Source organism: Dipodomys merriami, unplaced genomic scaffold, assembly GCF_024711535.1.
Source record: "Dipodomys merriami isolate MVZ:Mamm:240054 unplaced genomic scaffold, mDipMer1.0.p SCAF_52, whole genome shotgun sequence".
NCBI lineage: Eukaryota > Metazoa > Chordata > Mammalia > Rodentia > Heteromyidae > Dipodomys > Dipodomys merriami.
In genome coordinates this window covers 6669500-6686910 of record NW_027206091.1, presented here as the reverse complement: position 1 = coordinate 6686910, position 17411 = coordinate 6669500, and the positions used below count along the sequence as shown (strand labels likewise).

The window sequence follows — 17411 nt, the reverse complement described above, 5'->3', positions numbered from 1 at the left end:
CTATGTTCGCAAGTTCTCACAGGAAAAGATTTTTCAAGTACTTACCCCTGACATTCGGTAAGCTGCCTTTCTGGCCTCTTCTCTTCCCCACCCCCACCTCCACAGAGAAAATTCTCAAAATGCAAATAAAACTCTTGCCATGCGCTGGTAGCTCACACATGTTATCCTAGTTATTCAGGAGGCTGAGATCTGAGGATCGCAGTTCAAAGCCAGCCTGGGTAGGAAAGTCCATGAGACTCTTATCTTCACTCAAGCACAGAAAAAAGCTGGAAGTGGTGCTGTGGCTCAAGTGGTAGAGCACCAGCCTTGAGCAAAAAGGAGCTCAGGGACAGCACCCAGGCCCAGAGTTTGAACCCCAGGACCACCAACAACAACAACAAAATGAAGAAAACTCTTAAATTCATCCTGTTGTATTGGGAAAACCCTCATCAAGGTCCTGTACTTAAAGATGTTTGTCCCCAAGCATTTAAGGTTGTTCTTGAGCATGCCCACTTGTGTGTGTGTGTGTGTGTGTGTGTGTGTGTGTGTATGTGTGTATGTGTGTGTTTCTTGAACTCAGGGCCTGGGCACCATCCCTGAGCTTTTGTGGTCAAAGTTAGCAGCTCCACTACCAGTTTTCTGGTGGTTAACTGGAGAGTCTCAGAGACTTTCCTGCCTGGCCTGGTTTTGAACCATGATCCTCAGATCTCAGTCTCTTGAGCAGCTAGGATGACAGGCATGAGTAGCAATTGGTAGGTTGTAGCTCCCTCGATAGTTCCCACTTCTTAGATCTCATTTCCCAAGTCCCTGACGACCTCACGTGAGCTCAGCCACCCACAGGTACCAACCATATAAGCTGCTAGGAGCTGGAGAGCCAGACCACACCTCTGAGTCTCTGACTGTACATTTCCAAGGCCACGAGTCACCATAAAACCTGGCAGAATCTAGGATCTGACATCCCACCAGGACAAGGGGTATGTGTGTGGATGGTGAGAATAGCCAGTCTGGCCTTGGGCACTCTTCATTCTGCTCCTCACCCCAGCATCAACCCCGGGTGCTGACAGCCCCCAGGTACCCCTCCCTTTCTCTCAATGCCAGTTGGATCTGACACCATAGAAGCTCAAAGTTGTAAGATTCCCGATCATTTTCCTGGATCTCTAACATTTCCAAGACAAGGGTCTGAACCAGGCTTGAGCCACAGGGTCCATGGTCCGTCTAGGACTGAGGTTTGAATTTAGGGCCTTGCATATACTAGGCAAGGCGCTCTGTCACTTCAGCCACATCTTCAACCCTTTTGGCTTTGGTGTATTTTTCAGATAGGGTCTTGTGCTTTTTCCCCAGGCCTGCCTTGAGCCATGAGCCTCCTGTCTTTGCCTCCCAAGTAGCAGGGGTTACAGCTGATGGCTGTCACACCCAGCTCAGGATTTAATTTTTGGGAGGAAAGAGTTTCACTTTTTTTTTTTGGGGGGGGGTGGGTAGGGGTTGGGCTCAAACAATGATCCTCCCATCTCTGCCTCCTGAGTAACTGGGATTACAGGTGTGAGCTACCACAGTTGGCTGCCTGTCCACACTTTATTACTCACAAATTATCTGACTGTGACTCTGTCCCTGTGGACTACTATACTACTATTCTTGCTGGGGAAATTACACTGTTCAGACTATGTAGCACCATAATTACTGGGTCTAAATTGCTTGGTGTCTTTCCTCCTCCTTCCCCTTTTGTGCTGCTCTGTATGTCTTTTTTTTTTTTTTTTTTTTTTTTGGTAGCTGTCCCTGAGCTCTTTTTGCTCAAGGCTAGTGCTCTACCATTTTGGGCCATAGCTCCATTTCTGGTTTTCTAGTGATTTGTTGGAGATGAGTCTCACGGACTTTCTTACCCCATCTGGCTTTGAACTGTGATCCTCAGATCTCAACCTCCTGGATAGCTAGATGACAGGTATGAGCCACCAGAACCTGGATTCTAGGAGTTTTTGCTTCCAAGTCCCAGTGGTTGGGACTTGGGACCCCAGTGAGTTTCACTCTGGGCCCCTCCCTCATTGGCCCTGCAACTCCATAGCTGGTCTAGCCAGCTTCCTGAATATGTCACCTGCTCCCTTCTTTCTTCCCCTCAGCCTTGCACGGCTCCAAGTGCATCTTCCCCACTCCTGCAGCCCTGGCCTCTCCTAGGGCTTCTCAATTTCAGTCTCCTCCTCTAATCCAACATTCTCAAACAGCCATAGAGGAGATCTTCCTAACAGCCCAAACCTGACCCTCACCTTTCCCTGCAGAGAATTCACCATAGCCAGAGTCTGAACTCCTTAGCTTGGAGGTCCAGGATGCTGCCCCTGTACCCCACACTTCATCTGTACCATAACAACCCCCTCTCCAGGACCTGGAACAGCTCTCTGCTCTTTGCCTAATTATCTTAAACCAGGTCGCTCCTCTTCTTCTTCTTCCAGGGAGTCTTCCCTGACTGGGCCTGCCCTACAGTCCCCGAGGTTTCCCCCATGACTGTGTCTCTGTCCTCTCTGGGTATCACTATCTGAAGACCTGACTGTCACTCACAGGGTCACTGCAGAGGTGCCCAGCACGGCACATGCCCAGGTGACCACACTAGGAAAGTCTGATGACCATCTTTATCTTTCACCCCAGAGACTGAGGGGTGGTCTCTTCTCAGAGAAACCAGTCCCAGACCCCAGACCCCTGTACCACTCTCCAAACCCGACAGACGAAAGAGACAAGGCCTAGGCCCAAGCTTAGAAAAATAGGACTTTCTTGTTGTGCCCTGGTGCCCCGGAAGCCCTCCCCATCTGAGTTTTTAAAAACCGTGAGCAATTTTGGTGAGTCTGAGGCTAGGTCCCTCGTGGGATCCGAGTCCTGCTGTCCGTGTGGGGGCCAAAGCCAGCCAGCAGAGATGGCTGCCCAGCTAGGGTCCCACAGGTTCCTGGCTGGACCCCCAGGGCTCGCAATCCAGCTGGACCACCGTGTGGGCCCTGGGTGCAGTGGGCTCAGAAGTGGGCACTGCTGGCGTGGGGCCTAGGGCGCCATTGGTCTGTGAGCAAACACTGCTGACCGGTGCGGTGGTCTTGGCTTTGCCAGGGGGCTGGCCCCCGTGCACCTTGTAGCGCATGAGCAGCACGAAGATGAAGACCAGGACAGAGGCCACGATGACGCCCCCCAAGGCGATGATCATGGTGCCCCCCAAGAAAGGCGCATGTGGGGCCCCGCAGGGCCGTAGAGCAGGCTCAGTGGAGAAGCGGGCACAGCCCACGGGCCGCGTGGCCGTCAGCCCGGTGGCTCCATCCTCATACACTGCTAATACACACAAATCATAGGTCCGGCCTGATGCCAAGTCAGTCAGCAAAAAGGAGCGGCTGTCTGCTGGGATCATCCTAGAAGACAAGCAAGGGGGGAGGGGTCAGATCTCCAAGGTATCCAGCACCCATCTTCTGCTCCCCTACCCACCCAACACCCCACAGGCCCAGATTCCTGCCAGCCCACTGAGTGCCCACCAGCCAGCTCCCCAATTTCCTTTGTTTGGACACCCCTCCAGCCACCTGACAGATGCCCCTCAGGTCTGTGAGCTAACTCCACTCTAACTCTAACTTCTCTTCGGCCCCAGCTTGCTACCAAAGACTCCAGTGGGCCAGATGCTTCCTTCCTTTTTTACCATTTTGTTGGTTGTGGGATTTGAACTCTGGGCCTGGGTGCTGTCCCTCAGCTCTTCAGCTCAAGGATAGTGCTCTACCACTTGAGCCACAGCACCGGTTATCTGAGTCGGTTTTTTGAGCCGGTTTTCTGAGTGGCTTATTGGAGATAAGAATTTCATGGACTTTCCTACCTGGGCTGGCTTTGAACCTTGATCCTCAGATTTCAGCCTCCTGAATAGCTAGGATTACAGACGTGAGCCACCAGCACTCAGCTCAGATGCTTCCTTTCTCTGTAACACTTCCTGTGTCCTTCCACTCATGTTTTATTTATTTGTCCCCAACTGCCTATCCCCGCCTCCCCCCCCCCCCCCCATTTTAGTGTGTGTGCTGATACTGGGGCTTGAACTCAGGGTCTGAGCACTGTCCTTAGCTTTTTTTTTTTTTTTTTTTTTGTTGGTCATGGGCCTTGAACTCTGGGCCTGAGCGCTGTCCCTCAGCTCTTCAGCTCAAGGCGAGCGCTCTACCACTTGAGCTACAGCGCCACTTCCGGTTTTCTGGTGGTTTATTGGAGATAAGAGTCTCACGGTCTCTCCTGCCCGGGCTGGCTTTGAACCGCGATTCTCAGATCTCAGCCTCCTGAGTAGCTAGGATTACAGGCGTGAGCCACCAGCGCCCGGCTCCTGTCCTTAGCTTTTTTGCTCGTCTGGTGCTCTACTACTTGAGCACCACCTCTACCACATCTCTACTTGTGGCTTTTTTGGTGATTCATTGGATTCATAAATCTCTCAGACTTTCTTACTCGGACTGGTTTCAAACCACAATCTCCAGATCTCAGCTTACCAAGTAGCTAGCATTAGAGGTGTGAGCCCTCGATGCCTAGCCTCAATTTTAAATTTTATTTATGTTTTTGGTAATGGGTCCCTGAGCTCTTTCACTCAAGGCTAGCAGTTGTGAGCCACCAGCACCATTTTTTTTTTTTTTTTTTTTTTTGTATTTTTGCCAGTCTAGGGCTTGAACTTGGCTTGGGTAGTGTCCCCTGAGCTTTTTTTGCTCAAGGTAAGCACTTTACCACTGGAGCCACAGCACCACTTCTGGTTTTCTGAGTGGTTTATTGGAGATAAGAGTTTCACAGACTTTACTGCATAAGCTGGCTTTGAACTGCAATCCTCAGATCTCAGCCTCCTGAGTAGCTAGGATGACAGGCACGAGGCACCAGCACCTGGTTCTGCAGCACCCAGCTTTCTAGCTTGTTTTGGAAACAGTGTTTTGTGCTCTTGCCCAAGCTGGCTCAGAACAGTGATCCTCCTACTTCCACCTCCTGAGAAGCTGGGATTGCATGGTATACTACCAAGGTCCAACTCTTTCTGTCCAATTTTGCTGTAGGCCTGTCTGACTCCCCCTTAGCCCTTGTCTCCGTTCCTCCTATTCTACCCACATCCCTTCCAAGCAGTTTTTTTTGAACCACAGCGTCAGTTCCAGCTTTTTCTGTGTATGTGGTACTGAGGAATCGAACCCAGGTTTCATGCATGCTAGGCAAGCACTCTACCACTAAGCCACATTCCTAACCCTCGGCCAAGCAGTTTGTAATCTCACTTCCAATCTTTCTCCCAATTTCCCTCTGGATCCCATTTGACTCCTTTCCAGACTTTTAATTTCCCTTGTCCAGCAGGCTGATTCTCCTTTAGTGTACAGCTCGAATTCTCTAATCTAACCACCCAATTCCCCTCTCCCAGTAGTCTGATTTCCCTCTAACCTGCCAATGTATTTCCCTCTTGTCTCATTGCCTTAATATTATCATCTCTGTAGTCTTGTTTCTCCAGCAAATTCTGCCATCTGAATCACCACTGAGGATTTCTTTCTCTCTGTTACCTTATTTCTTTCCAGCTCAGTCATGTAATTCCCTTTTTATCTTTGTTGCCCGGTTTCTATTTATCCTAACTTTTCCTGTTACTCCCACCAGATTTCCTTCTGGTGCACTGGAGATTTAACTTGTTTTAGAATCTGTTTGTTGGGATTTTCCCTCCCTCCCTCCCTCCCTCCCTCCCTCCCTCCTTCCCTCCCTTCCTTCCTTCCTTGTGGGGCCTGAACTATGGACTTGGGGCTGTCTCTTAGCTCTTCAACTTGAGACACAGCACCACTTCGGGCTTTTTCTGCTTATGTGGTGCTGAGGAATCGAACCCAGGGCCTCATGCATGCAAGGCAAGCACTCTACCATTGAGCTACCTTCCCAGCCCCTTTTTTCTATTTCTATTTCACTTCTATTTTATTTTTAGTTCTGGTCCTGGGGCTTGAATTCAGAGCCTGGGCACTACTGCTAAACTTTTTCACTCAAGGCTGGCACTGTGCTACTTGAGCCACAGCTCCACTTCTGTTTTTTTTTGGTGAACAATAGAAGATAAAACAGTTTCACAACTTTTCTGACTGGGCTGGCTTTGAACTGGGATCCCTAGATCTCAGGTGCTTGAGTAGCTAAGATTACAGGTGTGAGCCACCAGCACACATCTTGATTTCTTTTTACCTTGGCTATCCAGTATTTTTAATCCATTCTGCCCACCTCTGGCTACCCTTCTCTCTCTCCCTCCCTCCCTCCCTCCCTCCCTCTCTTCCTTCCTTCCTTTCCTTCCTTCCTCTCTCTCTCTCTCTCCTCTCTCTTTCTTTCTTTCTTTCTTTCTCGTCAATTGTGGAGCCTGAACTCAGGGCTCAAGGCTAGTGTTCTACCACTTTGTGCCACAGTATCACTTTGATTTCTTTCTTTTCTGTGCTGGTCCTGGGGCTTGAACTTAGGGCTTGGATTTTTTTTTTTTTTTTGGAGCGGAGGGGGTTGTGGGGCTTGAACTCAGGGCCTGGGCACTGTCCCTAAGCTCTTTTGCTCAAGGATAGTGCTCTACCACTTTGAGCCACAGCTCCACTTCCAGTATTATAGTGGTTAATTGGAGATAAGAGTCTCATGGACTTTCCTGCCTGGGCTTGGCTTTGAACCATGTTCCTCATATCTCAGCCTTCTGAGTAGCTAGGATGAGCCACCAGCACCTGGCTTGCCTGTTCATTTTTTAATTTTTTTTGCCAGTCTTAGGGCTTGAACTCAGGGCTTGGGCATTGTCCCTGAGCTGCTTCTGCTCAAGGCTAGCACTCTACCATTTGAGCCACAGTACCATTTTTCGAACCCAGGGCTTCATGAATATTAGGCAAGCACTCTACCACTAAACTACGTTCCCAGCCCTGCCTGATTTTGTTTGTTAACCTGTGTGGTTTGATTTCCTTGGCACTCCCTGACCTTTCTCAGCTGTGCTTTGGGTCTGGAGAGTTCACAGGTGTATCCCCAGCCCTTTGCTACTTGACTTCCCCTCCGAGCTACCCCACCCCACCCCTGCCCTCCGCACCTGTAGACAAGGATGTCATCGGCCGAGCTGTTGTACTGGATCTGATACATGCGGATGCCCGGGATGGGCCTCTGATCCGGCCACTGCACTAGAGCGGCGGTGGCCCCGTGCTCAGTCACCTGGACGCCGCGGTCAGTAGGCGGCACGGTGTCGGCCACCTTGGCCGAGGCAGAGGCGGCAGACGGCGGGGTGAGGGCATCAGGATCCCCGTCCCGCGGGGGGTCGCAGCTGGTGCTATTGGCTAGCTGAGGGGGTGGCGGGGGCCCCACGGTCAGCTCCACAGCCGCTGTGGCCTCACCAGCCGCATTAGCAGCAATGCAGGTGAACACACCGCCATCGCCCGGTTCGGTGACTAGCAGCTCCAGCGTTCCATTAGGGAAGGCCCGGGCCCGGCTGGAGTTGCCCAGCAAGCGGCCTTGGGGTGACACCCATCGTACACGGGGCTCTGGATCCCCAACTGCCCGGCAGCGCAGGGCAGCTGGCCGGCCTGCGGGTACAGCCAGAGGGGGCGATCGGTGGGTCACCACGGGGGGTTCACATACAAATTCTTCCTCTCCCACTGCCCAGAAGTAGCGGCCTCCCAGAGCCGGGGGCGAGGCACAAGCTTCGAGATCGTCCTCCCGGGCCAGGCGCCGCAGCCACACCAACTCACAATTGCAGTGCAGAGGGTTGCCACCAAAGGCCAGCACTAGGGCCGAGGCCGGTGAACCCCGGGGCCTGGCCAGCAAGGGTAGACGGGAGAAGAGAGGATCCGGCGGGATGGTGGTCAAACGATTAGAGGTCATGTCCAGCCGGGCCAGCTTGTGGAGGCGGGAAAAGGCTCCAGCAGGCACAGAAGCCAACAGATTATGATCGAGGCCCAACGTATTGACGTTGCCCAGGCGGCCCAAAGCCTCCCAAGGTAGCTGTTCCAGGTTGTTGTAAGAAAGATCGAGATCCTCAAGCGTCTCAGCGCAGTCGTCCAAGGCACCAGCCGCCAGGGCTGCCAACTGATTGTTGCTCAGGATGAGGTGGCGCAAGTTAACCAGGCCACGCAGCTGCCCCTCGCCCAGCGAGGTCAGCCGGTTCCCATCTAAGTGCAGAGCGCGCAGGGCCCGGAGATCGGCGAAGGCACCGGCTGCCACATGGCGGATGGTGTTTCGGGACAGGCTCAGATGGAGCAGGCCCGTCATGTTGGCCAAATCTCGGCGCCGGACTGAGGCGATGAAGTTGTCCGCTAGGCGCAGCTCGGCTGCCCGGCGATCCAGGGTGGGAGGCACGAACAGGAGGCCTGCCCCTGGACACAGCACGCTTAAGGGCAGCGACTGGGTCTGGCAACGGCAGCGGCGGGGACACGGGCTGGATGTGGCTGGCTGAGGTGGAGCTGAGGCAGGGGCCAGCGGGAGCAGGCAAAGAAGCAATGGAAAGACGGCCATCGCGGGCAGGGGTGGCCTACAGGGAAGAGGGAAGGTGTTTAGGGCTGGTTGAGGCCAGAGAGGGAGGCCCCATAGAAGGTTAGGGTGGCCTGAGACCCTGTGAGAAGATGCTAAGGACAGAAGGCCCTGTCTGAAATCAGGAGAGGAGAGGTGGTCATATATGGATTTTGCTTTGGTACTGTTCCTGGGGCTTGAACTCAGGGCCTTGGCGCTACCCCTGAGCTTTTCTTCTCAAGGCAAATGTTCTCCCACTTGAGCCACAGCTCCACTTCTGGCTTTTTGAGTGGTTATTTGGAGATATGAGTCTCACAGACTTTGCTGCTCAGGCTGGCTTTGAGCTGTGATCTTCAGATCTCAGCCTCCTGAGTAGCTAGGATGACAGGCGTGAGCCACTGGTGCCTGGCTCAGAGAAGATAGTCTAATACTCAGATGTGTCATGAAGTCCCAGAGGGAACAGAATGAGCCAGTAAATGGGAAGGGAAGTAGCTAAAGATGGGCACGGATGGGCAGAAAATAGAAGGGCTGTCCGGGTGGGCCCTGGTGGCTCACACCTGTCATCCTAGCTACTCAGGAGGCTGAGATCTGGTTGATTGCAATTCCAAGCCAGCCTAGTCTGTTCACAGACTGGGATTATCTCCGATGAGCCACAAAAAAAAGAAAAGAAAAAAAAAAAAGCCAGAAGAGGTGTGGCTCAAGTGGTAGAGTGCCAGCCTTAAGCAAAAAAGCTAGGGGACAGTGACCAGGCCCTGAGTTCAAGCCCCAGTATTGAAAACAAAAGGAAAAAAAAAAAGAGGTGGCCAGATCTGGTCAAGAGAAAAGACAATATCAGAAGACTGAGAGATCAGGACAGCTGGGGAGGATACAGGGTGTGGAGAGGAGGAGAGACGGCAGAAGCGATCAGAAGAACAATGAACGAGAGGAGAGGAAAGGCTGGAGACGGTCAGATGTCTGTGGACAGGGGTGAAAGGAGGGCAACAGAGACGGAAGGTGGAAGATGTTCCAAGAAGGAGAATGTGGACAGAGACGGCGGCAGGGAGGGGAAGGTGGGAAAAGGGCAGCAGAGGACAGGGGTGGACGAGAGAGATGACTGAGTGGATGGATGGCAAGAAGCAGTAAAGGGTGTCAGAGACCTGGAGAGGACATGAAGTGGGAGATTGACGAGGTCAGAGAATGGCCGAGTCGGCCACCTATCCCAAGGGCTAAAGGCACGCCCCTTGGGGAGTGTCTTTTTCTAGGGGAAACCCCAAGAGTGCCAAAGAGAACCTGGCCCTCATCTTACCTTCACCTCCACCCCCAGCCGCAAAGCTCCTCCCCAACCCCTCCCCACCTCCACGGAGGTCTCACAATGGCCTTACCTGAGCTGGAAGCCACCCCGGGGGGGAGCAGAGTCCTCAAGCTCCGAGGGGGTCAGAGGTCAGGGCTCTGTGGCCAGCCGGGGACATCAGAACCGCCCTTCCTCATCCCCAAAGCCTCTGCAGAGGGAGTGTGGTGTCTTGCTTAAAAAATCTGTGGTCACGGAGTCTCCAGATTCTGATACTTAGGGTCTCAGACTTCCAAATGTGGGATCCTCTAAGGGTCCAGTTTGAGATAGCCAGGTCCTAGTTTGGGTTATTCAGGGTCAAATCTCCCCAGCTTCAGTCTTGCAATGTCCAGAAACCAAAAAAAGGGAAATTGAAGGTATGAGTCCCAAGTCCAATCCTGTGATTTGATAATTGGGACTCTGCGTTCAGATATTGGGGTGCTCAATCAAAATGTGGAGGTCTCTAGCTGTAGATTAGGGTCTGCAGCTAGGACTTCTCTGGTCCACATTTAGGTGAAGGCCCCCTTGGAAATCCTGCATTCAGATCTTGGAATCTGAGGCCTAAATCTCAGGGTTCAGTTGCCAAAGAGTGGGTTTCCAGGGTATAGATTTGGAAAGCAAGTCCCAGATTCCAAGGTGCCAAGCCAGGCTGAGAATTCAGAGTTCAGCTCCAAATCTGGGTAGGGGGTCAACTCAGGTATCATCAAATCCTGGGGTTCCAGCTCCAAATCTTGGGGTCCATGCTGTCAATGATGGAATTCGGTTGCCAGATCTTGGGGAGGGGGCAGGGTAGAGGGAGTCCTATGGGCTGATGTCGAGATTGTAACCCCAGACACTGACTGGGGTTCAGGGTCCGGGTCTTGGTGGGGAGGGAGGGTCCCAACAGCAGGATCTCAGGGTGGCTTGGCTGGTCTCGGGTCAGGCTTCTCAGGCTGGTCCAGATCTCTTCATCCAATCTCGGGGTGCAAGACCCTGGTGTCGAGGTGCAAGGCCCAACGCGGCTGGCTTCCCTGGCCGTGGCGGAGGAGGGGCCTAGCTCAGGAAGGAGGAGAGGGGGGATCCGAAGCGGTGGTGGGCAGAGGGGAGGGCACACGGGCCGGCGGGCGCCGAGGCCCGGGTGGGGCGAGGCCTGGGCGCGGGTGGATGGATGGATGGACGGATGGAAGGACGGACGGACGGATGGATGGATGGATGGATGGACAGACGGACTATCAGACACGCACACGCGGGCGGGATGGGGGCACCGCAGCGCAGGTGGGGCCGGGCGGGGCGGGGGGGGGCGCAGGGGGAGGGGCCGCGCGCGGAGACCCCTCCCCCGCCGGGGCCGGGGCGGGGAAGCCGGGGCGGGCGGGGAGCCGGGGCGGGCGGACCGGGTGCCGGTGCTCCCGCGGCCTCCTCGCCGGGAACCCTGGGCCACGCGCGTGCGCGCACGCGCCGCGCCGGCGCGCGCGCCCGCGCTTAAAGGCGCCGGCTCCGGAGCGCGCGCCCGCGCTTAAAGGCGCAGGCGGCCGCGGCCGCCGCCCCCACCACCCACCCCCTTCCCTCGGAAAGGCGGCGCCCCTGGCTCCACTCCTCACCCCGGTCCCCCCTGCAATCGCCCTGCCACTGGGCTGAGCCCGGATCCCTGCAGATCCAGAGAGACTGAGACAAAGAGACAGAGACAAAAAAAAGAAAAGGAAAAAAGGTGGGCCTAGATCGAGAGACAGATGGGGACAGAGATGCAGAGAGAGACCGGAAGAGAGAGACAGAGAGAGCCTCTGAGCCAGACCACAGGCAGGGCGGCTCAGAGGCACACATGGAGACACGGTACTTGGGGTACTCCGAATAATACTCTGCATCCAGCTCCCCCCCTTTCCCCCCACCTCCTCCCTGCCAGTCCTAGGGCTTCAACTCAGGGCCTGGGTCTTTGTCCCTGTGATTCCCCCCCCCCATGGTGGGCGCTCTACCACTTGAACCACAGCTCCACTTCTGGCTTTTTGGTGCTCCATTGGAGATAAGAGTTTATTGGACTTTCCTGTCTGGCCTGGCTTTGAACAGCGATCCTCAGGTCTCAGCCTCCTGAGTAGGTGGGATGACAAGTGTGAGCCTTTGGTGTCCCTTTTTCCCTTTTTTCTCAGTCTCTTGCCTTTTTATCTCAGCCTGTCCTCCTTGGGGGGGGGGGATCCTGCCCACAGGAGAAGTCTTCCTACCTGGGCCCTGTCCAGCAACAGGCCTGACCTTTTAGGTGAGAGGGATTCCTTTCCCCTGGCTGCCATGGGGAAACATTGGCTCCAAGCCCCTGTTCACTGTGGGATGAGGGACAGACCTCAGGTGTCCAAGGGTGGGGAGGGAAGAGAGGAAATAGGTATGAGTCAGGTGGTCTCAGTGTGCTCTTGTCTACCACCCCCACCCTGCCCCATCCACGCCCCTGACAGCCCCACTGTCTGTCCACCTAAGACTGTGGTTTGAATTGTGTTAAGACAGGAATCATCAGAGCTGGGTGCTGGTGGCTCACACCTGTCATCCTAGCTACTCAGGAGGCTGAGATCTGAGGATCACAGTTCAAAGCCAGCCTGGGCAAGAAAGTCCACGACTATAATCTCAAATGAACCACCAGGAAACTGGAAGTGATACTGTGGCACAAGGTGGTAGAGCACTAGCCTTGAGCAAAAGAGCTCAAGGACAGGGCCTAGGCCCTGAGTTCAAGCCCCACAACTGACCATGATTTTATGTGTGTGTGTGTGTGTGTGTGTGTGTGTGTGTGTGTGTGTGTGTGTGTGTGTCTCAGAAGAGGTGGGGTAAGCCAGGCCAGTAGCTCATGCCTAATCCTAGCTACTCTAGAGGCTCCCTTTGAAGCCAGCCCTGGGGCAGGAAAGTCTGGGAGAGAGACTATTATCCCAGCTAACCACCAAAAAGCCCAAGTGGAAGTGTGACTTAAGTTGTAAAATACCAGCTTTGAGCTGAAAAAGCCAAGCAAGAGCTCAAGGCCTTGAGATCAAGTCCCAGTATCAGAACACACACACACACACACACACACACACACACACACACACACACACACACGGGACCGTGGTGATGGTTATACCTCTGGCTTGAGAACTTGGAGGAGCAACAATCTTCTGGGAGTCTTGGCAAGGGTGGCCTGTGTGGGCAGGGCCCTATTCCTCTAACGCTAGGGATCCTGGAGCCCCCCTTTCCCCCAGGAATCCCACCTCGGGGTGAGGGTGGGGACATGCATCACTCTGGCATCTCCCTAGCTTTGCTGAAACTTCCAGAATAAACTTTAGGCTCTTCCCACTTGTGTGTATTGAAAAATTGCAGCTAGGACTGGGAATGTGGCTTAGTGGTAGCGTGCTCGCCTAGCATGCATGAAGCCCTGGGTCCGATTCCTCAGTACCACATACACAGAAAAGACCAGAAGTGGCACTGTGGTTCAAGTGATAAAGTGCTAGCCTTAAGCAAAAAGAGATTTAGGGACAGTGCCCAGGCCTTGAGTCCAAGCCCCAGGACTGGCAAAAACAAAAAGGGTTGTGGGGTGGGGATGGGGAGGACAAGAATGGTAAAGGGCAGAGAAAGGAGATTCATTCCATAGCAGCCATGGAAAGATAGCACTTCAGTACATCTTCAGCCATCTTCAGGGTACAGACATGAGCTGTAGGTTTAAATAGACAAAGGACTGGGGACAGAGGCCTGCTGAGTTAAAACAGTCCCAGTCACGGGTGGTCTGACAGCCCAGTGTCTCAGGATTGACACTTGGCTGGTGATTTGGGTCTTCTGACTTCCAAGATGGCTGCACAGTGGTAGCCACAGAGGCATCAATACAAAATGGAGGTAGGAACGATTAGATTCTATCCTGCCTTTTGTTAATTTATGGACTCAAGTGAAAGTAAGTACTTTAAGCCCAGGCACTGATAGCTCATATCTGTCATCCTAGCTACTCAGGAGGCCAAGATCCGAGAATCACGGTTCAAAGCCAGCTGAGGCAGCAAAGTCTGTGAGACTCTTAATCTCCAATGAACTAGTGGAAAGAGCCAGAAGTAGATAACCAGGCACTGGTGGCTCACGCTTGTCATTCTAGTTACTCAGGAGGCTGAGATCTGAGAATCATGGTTCAAAGCCAACTCATGCAGATAATGTCCGTGAGTCTTTTCTCCAATGAACCACCAGAAAACCAGAAGTGGTGCTGTGGCTCAAAGTGGTAAAGCGCTTGTCTTGAGCAAAAATACCCAGGGACAGTGTCCAGGTCCTGAGTTCAAGCCCCAAAGCCACCATCACCACCAGCAACAAAAAAGCCAGAAGTGGAGTTGTGGTTCAAATGGTAGAGCATCAGCCTTGAGTGAAAAAGCTAAGGGCCAACATCCAGGTCCTGAGTTTAAGTCCCAATACCATCCAGCACAAAATGAATCAAACGCAAAACAGGTCTGTGACAATAAAGCCAGGGTGGTCCCAACTTTGATGGAGGCAGCAAAGGGCCAAAAAAAAAAACCCTCCCCAGGTACAGTCTCTGCCCTGAGTTTGGGAAGCTTTCTGGAGTAGAGATGCTGAGACCTGAAGGAGAGGAGGGGTGAGCAGGTGCACCAAGGTCCCTAGGCTCCTCATGGGTAACTTGCCCAGGCTTCCTGCATTCAGCACTGTACCGCCAGGGGTCCCTGCGTGCCTGGACTGTGCTATGTGGCCCTGCAGATGCCAGAACTCCTCATTAGCTCTTGGAAAGGGTCCTGGTGGGATAGCTGTAGGACTCAGCTTAATTGCTGCATTTGCTTAATTGCAACATCTGGCGAGGAGGACAGAAGCAATGGAAACCACAGAAAGAATGAGGTCAAACTGTCTGAGAGCTGAGAAGGCCTTGTGGAGAAGAAGACGGCTCCTTTGCACACACACGGGCATGCACACAAGGGCACGAGGACTCGTAGGCAGGGACAGGGACACACCTCTGAAACATGGCACCAGGCATGAGTGATCATATCTATGGAAGCAATGCTTTCCATGCAGCTCCTCTTTGTACCCCCTACCCCTGTACAAGAAACAAGACTCGTTTCAAACACCCACAGAGATGCGGATCCCATGTGCACACAGGCAAGCCCATGCATACACATATATGCAGGTGTACCAAATAAATGAAGTAAAAAAAAAAGGGGTCACTTTAGTCCAAATGTGGTAGTGCATGCCTGTAACCTCATCTACTTGGGAGACAGATATAGGAAGATATAGGTCTAAGCTTTAACCAGGTAAATGTTTGAGACCTCTCTGATAGACTAACAACAAAAATCTCAGCCCACATCAGTGGCTCCTGCATATAATCCCAGCTACTCAGGAAACTGAGATCAGAGGGTCATGGTTCAAAGCCAGCCTGGGCAAGAAAGTCCATGAAACTCTTATTTTCTAATGAGTCACCAGGAAAAAGCAAAAGTGGAACTGTGGCTCAAAGTGGTAGAGCACTAGCCTTAAGCAAAAGAACTCAGGGACAGTGCTCAGGTCCTGAGTTCAAGCCCCAAGGTCACAAACACACACACACACACACACACACACACACACACACACACACACACACACACGGAAGGAAGGAACACGTTAAGACTTCAGTAGTTAACTGGAGATAAGAGTCCAATGGACATTCCTGCCCAGCTGGCTTTGAATCTTGATCCTCAGATCTCAGCCTCCTGAGTAGCTACTAGTGCCTGGAGATGCTAAGACTTTTAAACTATCAATGAAAGAGGCTTTGGGACACTGTACAAACCTGCCATGTAAAAGCTCACATGCCACAACTGGAGATTAGAGGCTCATTTCATAGACAGACCTCTGCTCCAGCCTTCTGGTTAGCATCTGCCCAAAGAGCAACATCCACGTATTAGCATAATGCCAGCTGCTGTAACAACTATGCCCCCTCCCTGGATTTCAAGGACTTCAAACAGGCTTTTATTTCTCACAGGTGTCCTAGTTGGTTGGCAGCTGACCTTACATCTGGTGATTCACACACCAGATTTATTAATATTGTCAGTCTGTTGTTTCCTGGGGCTCAGGATTATCAGCTCTGCCTATCAAATAGGGAGAGTAGGATGGAGATTTACTTTCTTCTTATGAAAAGTTGTTCGGGCTGGGAAGATGGCTTAGTGGTAGAGTGCTTGCCTTGCATGCCTGAGGCCCTGGGTTTGATTCCTCAGCACCATATAAGCAAAATGAAAAAAAGCCAGAAGTGGCTCTGTGGCTCAAGTGGTAGAACGCTAGTCTTGAGCTGAAGAGCTGAGGGACAGCGCCCAGGCCCAGAGTTCAGGCCCCACGACCGGACCCCCCCAAAAAAAAGAAAAGAAAAGAAAAGTTGTTCAGGAATGTGGCTTAGTGGTAGAGTGCTTGTCTAGCATGCATGAAGCCCTCGGTTCGATTCCTCAGTACCACAAAAACAGAAAAATCCAGAAGTGGTGCTGTGGTTAAATGGTAGAGTGGTAGCCTTGAGCAAAAGAAGTTCAGGGACAGTGCCCAGACCCTGATTTCAAGCCCCAGGACTGGCAAAAATAAAAATAAAAAATAAATTCCAGAAGTGGCTCTACTGACTTTCTTTCTGTGCTCCATTGCACCCATTGAGTGCACTTCCAGTTTTCTGGTAGTTAATTGGAGATTAGAGTCTCACAGATTTTTCTGCCCAGGCTGGCTTTGAACCACAATCCTCAGATCTCAGCCTCTCAAGTAGCTAGGATTACAAAGTGTGAGCCACTGGCATCCAACCCTTCTGTTCAAATCAGAGACAACTAGTTGTATCATTATCTAGTCTCCTAGGAGGCTGAGAATATATTCCTAGGCTGGCAGCTCCCTTCCAACCACAGCTACACAAAGGGAGTATGAATTATTATGGTCCTAGCACTAGCCACAACCGCTTCTGTGACCCGGGAGAAGTGTGGGTTGGCCTTTTATCTACGACATCAAATCCTGCTTCAGAAAGAAGTTCATGGAACCATCCTGACCACTCATTCAATTACTCTGAGCTCATGCCATTAGAGTCGTTGACCACAAATTTGATCACTTTGAGGGCCAAGTGAACCTGGCTTCATTTGGTAACCTGTCTGTCTTTTTATGCCAGTCCTGGGGCTTGAACTCAGTGCCTAGATACTATGGGTACTGTCCCTGAGGTTTTTTCCCCCTCAAGGCTGGTGTTCTACCTCTTAAGCCCACAGCTCCACTTCAGGCTTTTTGGTAGTAGTAATTGTTGTTGCTTTTTGTTTTGTTTTGTTTTTGTAGATAAAAGTCTCACAGATTTTCCTGTCCAGACTGGCTCCCAACTTCAATCCTCAGATCTCTGTTTCCCTGAGTAGCTAGGAGGACAGGCATGATTCATAGGTGCCTGGTTCAGTTCAGCATTCTGGATCATGAAAGAATAGGCCCTTTAGGCCAGACTAAAATCGTGTGCTGATTCTGTTGGGAACCAAAATCCTAGACTCCAGCTCCTGACACAAACCACTGGTGACTCAAGTGCTAATCAGAAATCTAATCCCTGTGAACAGAAACATGAGCTGATTCATGTACTAATTATAAGCCTATGTTGATTGTAAACTTTGTCCAGGAGCAGGGCAAAATCACTAATTTGAAAAGGAACAGACAACTGATAATCACCCACTCAGAGAGGTTCACCTTGAGTTGATTCATGTGCTAACTGCAACCCCAAGACCATTTTAAAGGGTGATATTAAGAGTTTAAAAAAGAAAGAAAGAAAGAAAGAAAGAAAGCAGAATCCAAGTTC

The 17411-nt window shown here is 52.1% G+C and overlaps 1 protein-coding gene across 1 annotated transcript; it reads right to left on the bottom strand.

Annotated features, from left to right (window-relative positions):
- Nucleotides 1–2714: 2714 nt before the first annotated feature.
- Lrfn3 (leucine rich repeat and fibronectin type III domain containing 3) lies at nt 2715–10959 on the bottom strand. Its single transcript, XM_069998657.1, has 3 exons — nt 9759–10959; nt 6989–8419; nt 2715–3350 (listed from the first exon to the last, which is right to left on the bottom strand). Exons 2-3 carry the CDS (start codon nt 8401–8403, stop codon nt 2885–2887), a joined length of 1881 nt encoding a protein of 626 aa, XP_069854758.1. The 5' UTR covers nt 8404–8419; nt 9759–10959; the 3' UTR covers nt 2715–2884.
- Between the last annotated feature and the right edge of the window lie 6452 nt (nt 10960–17411).

Excerpts from the sequence above, each read along its gene's own strand:
- Lrfn3 (XM_069998657.1), bottom strand. The coding sequence starts at position 8,403 with ATGGCCGTCTTTCCATTGCTTCTTTGCCTGCTCCCGCTGGCCCCTGCC. Across the intron at positions 3,351-6,988 it reads GATGACATCCTTGTCTACAG|GATGATCCCAGCAGACAGCC; the intron begins GTGCGGAGGGCA and ends CTTGTCTTCTAG.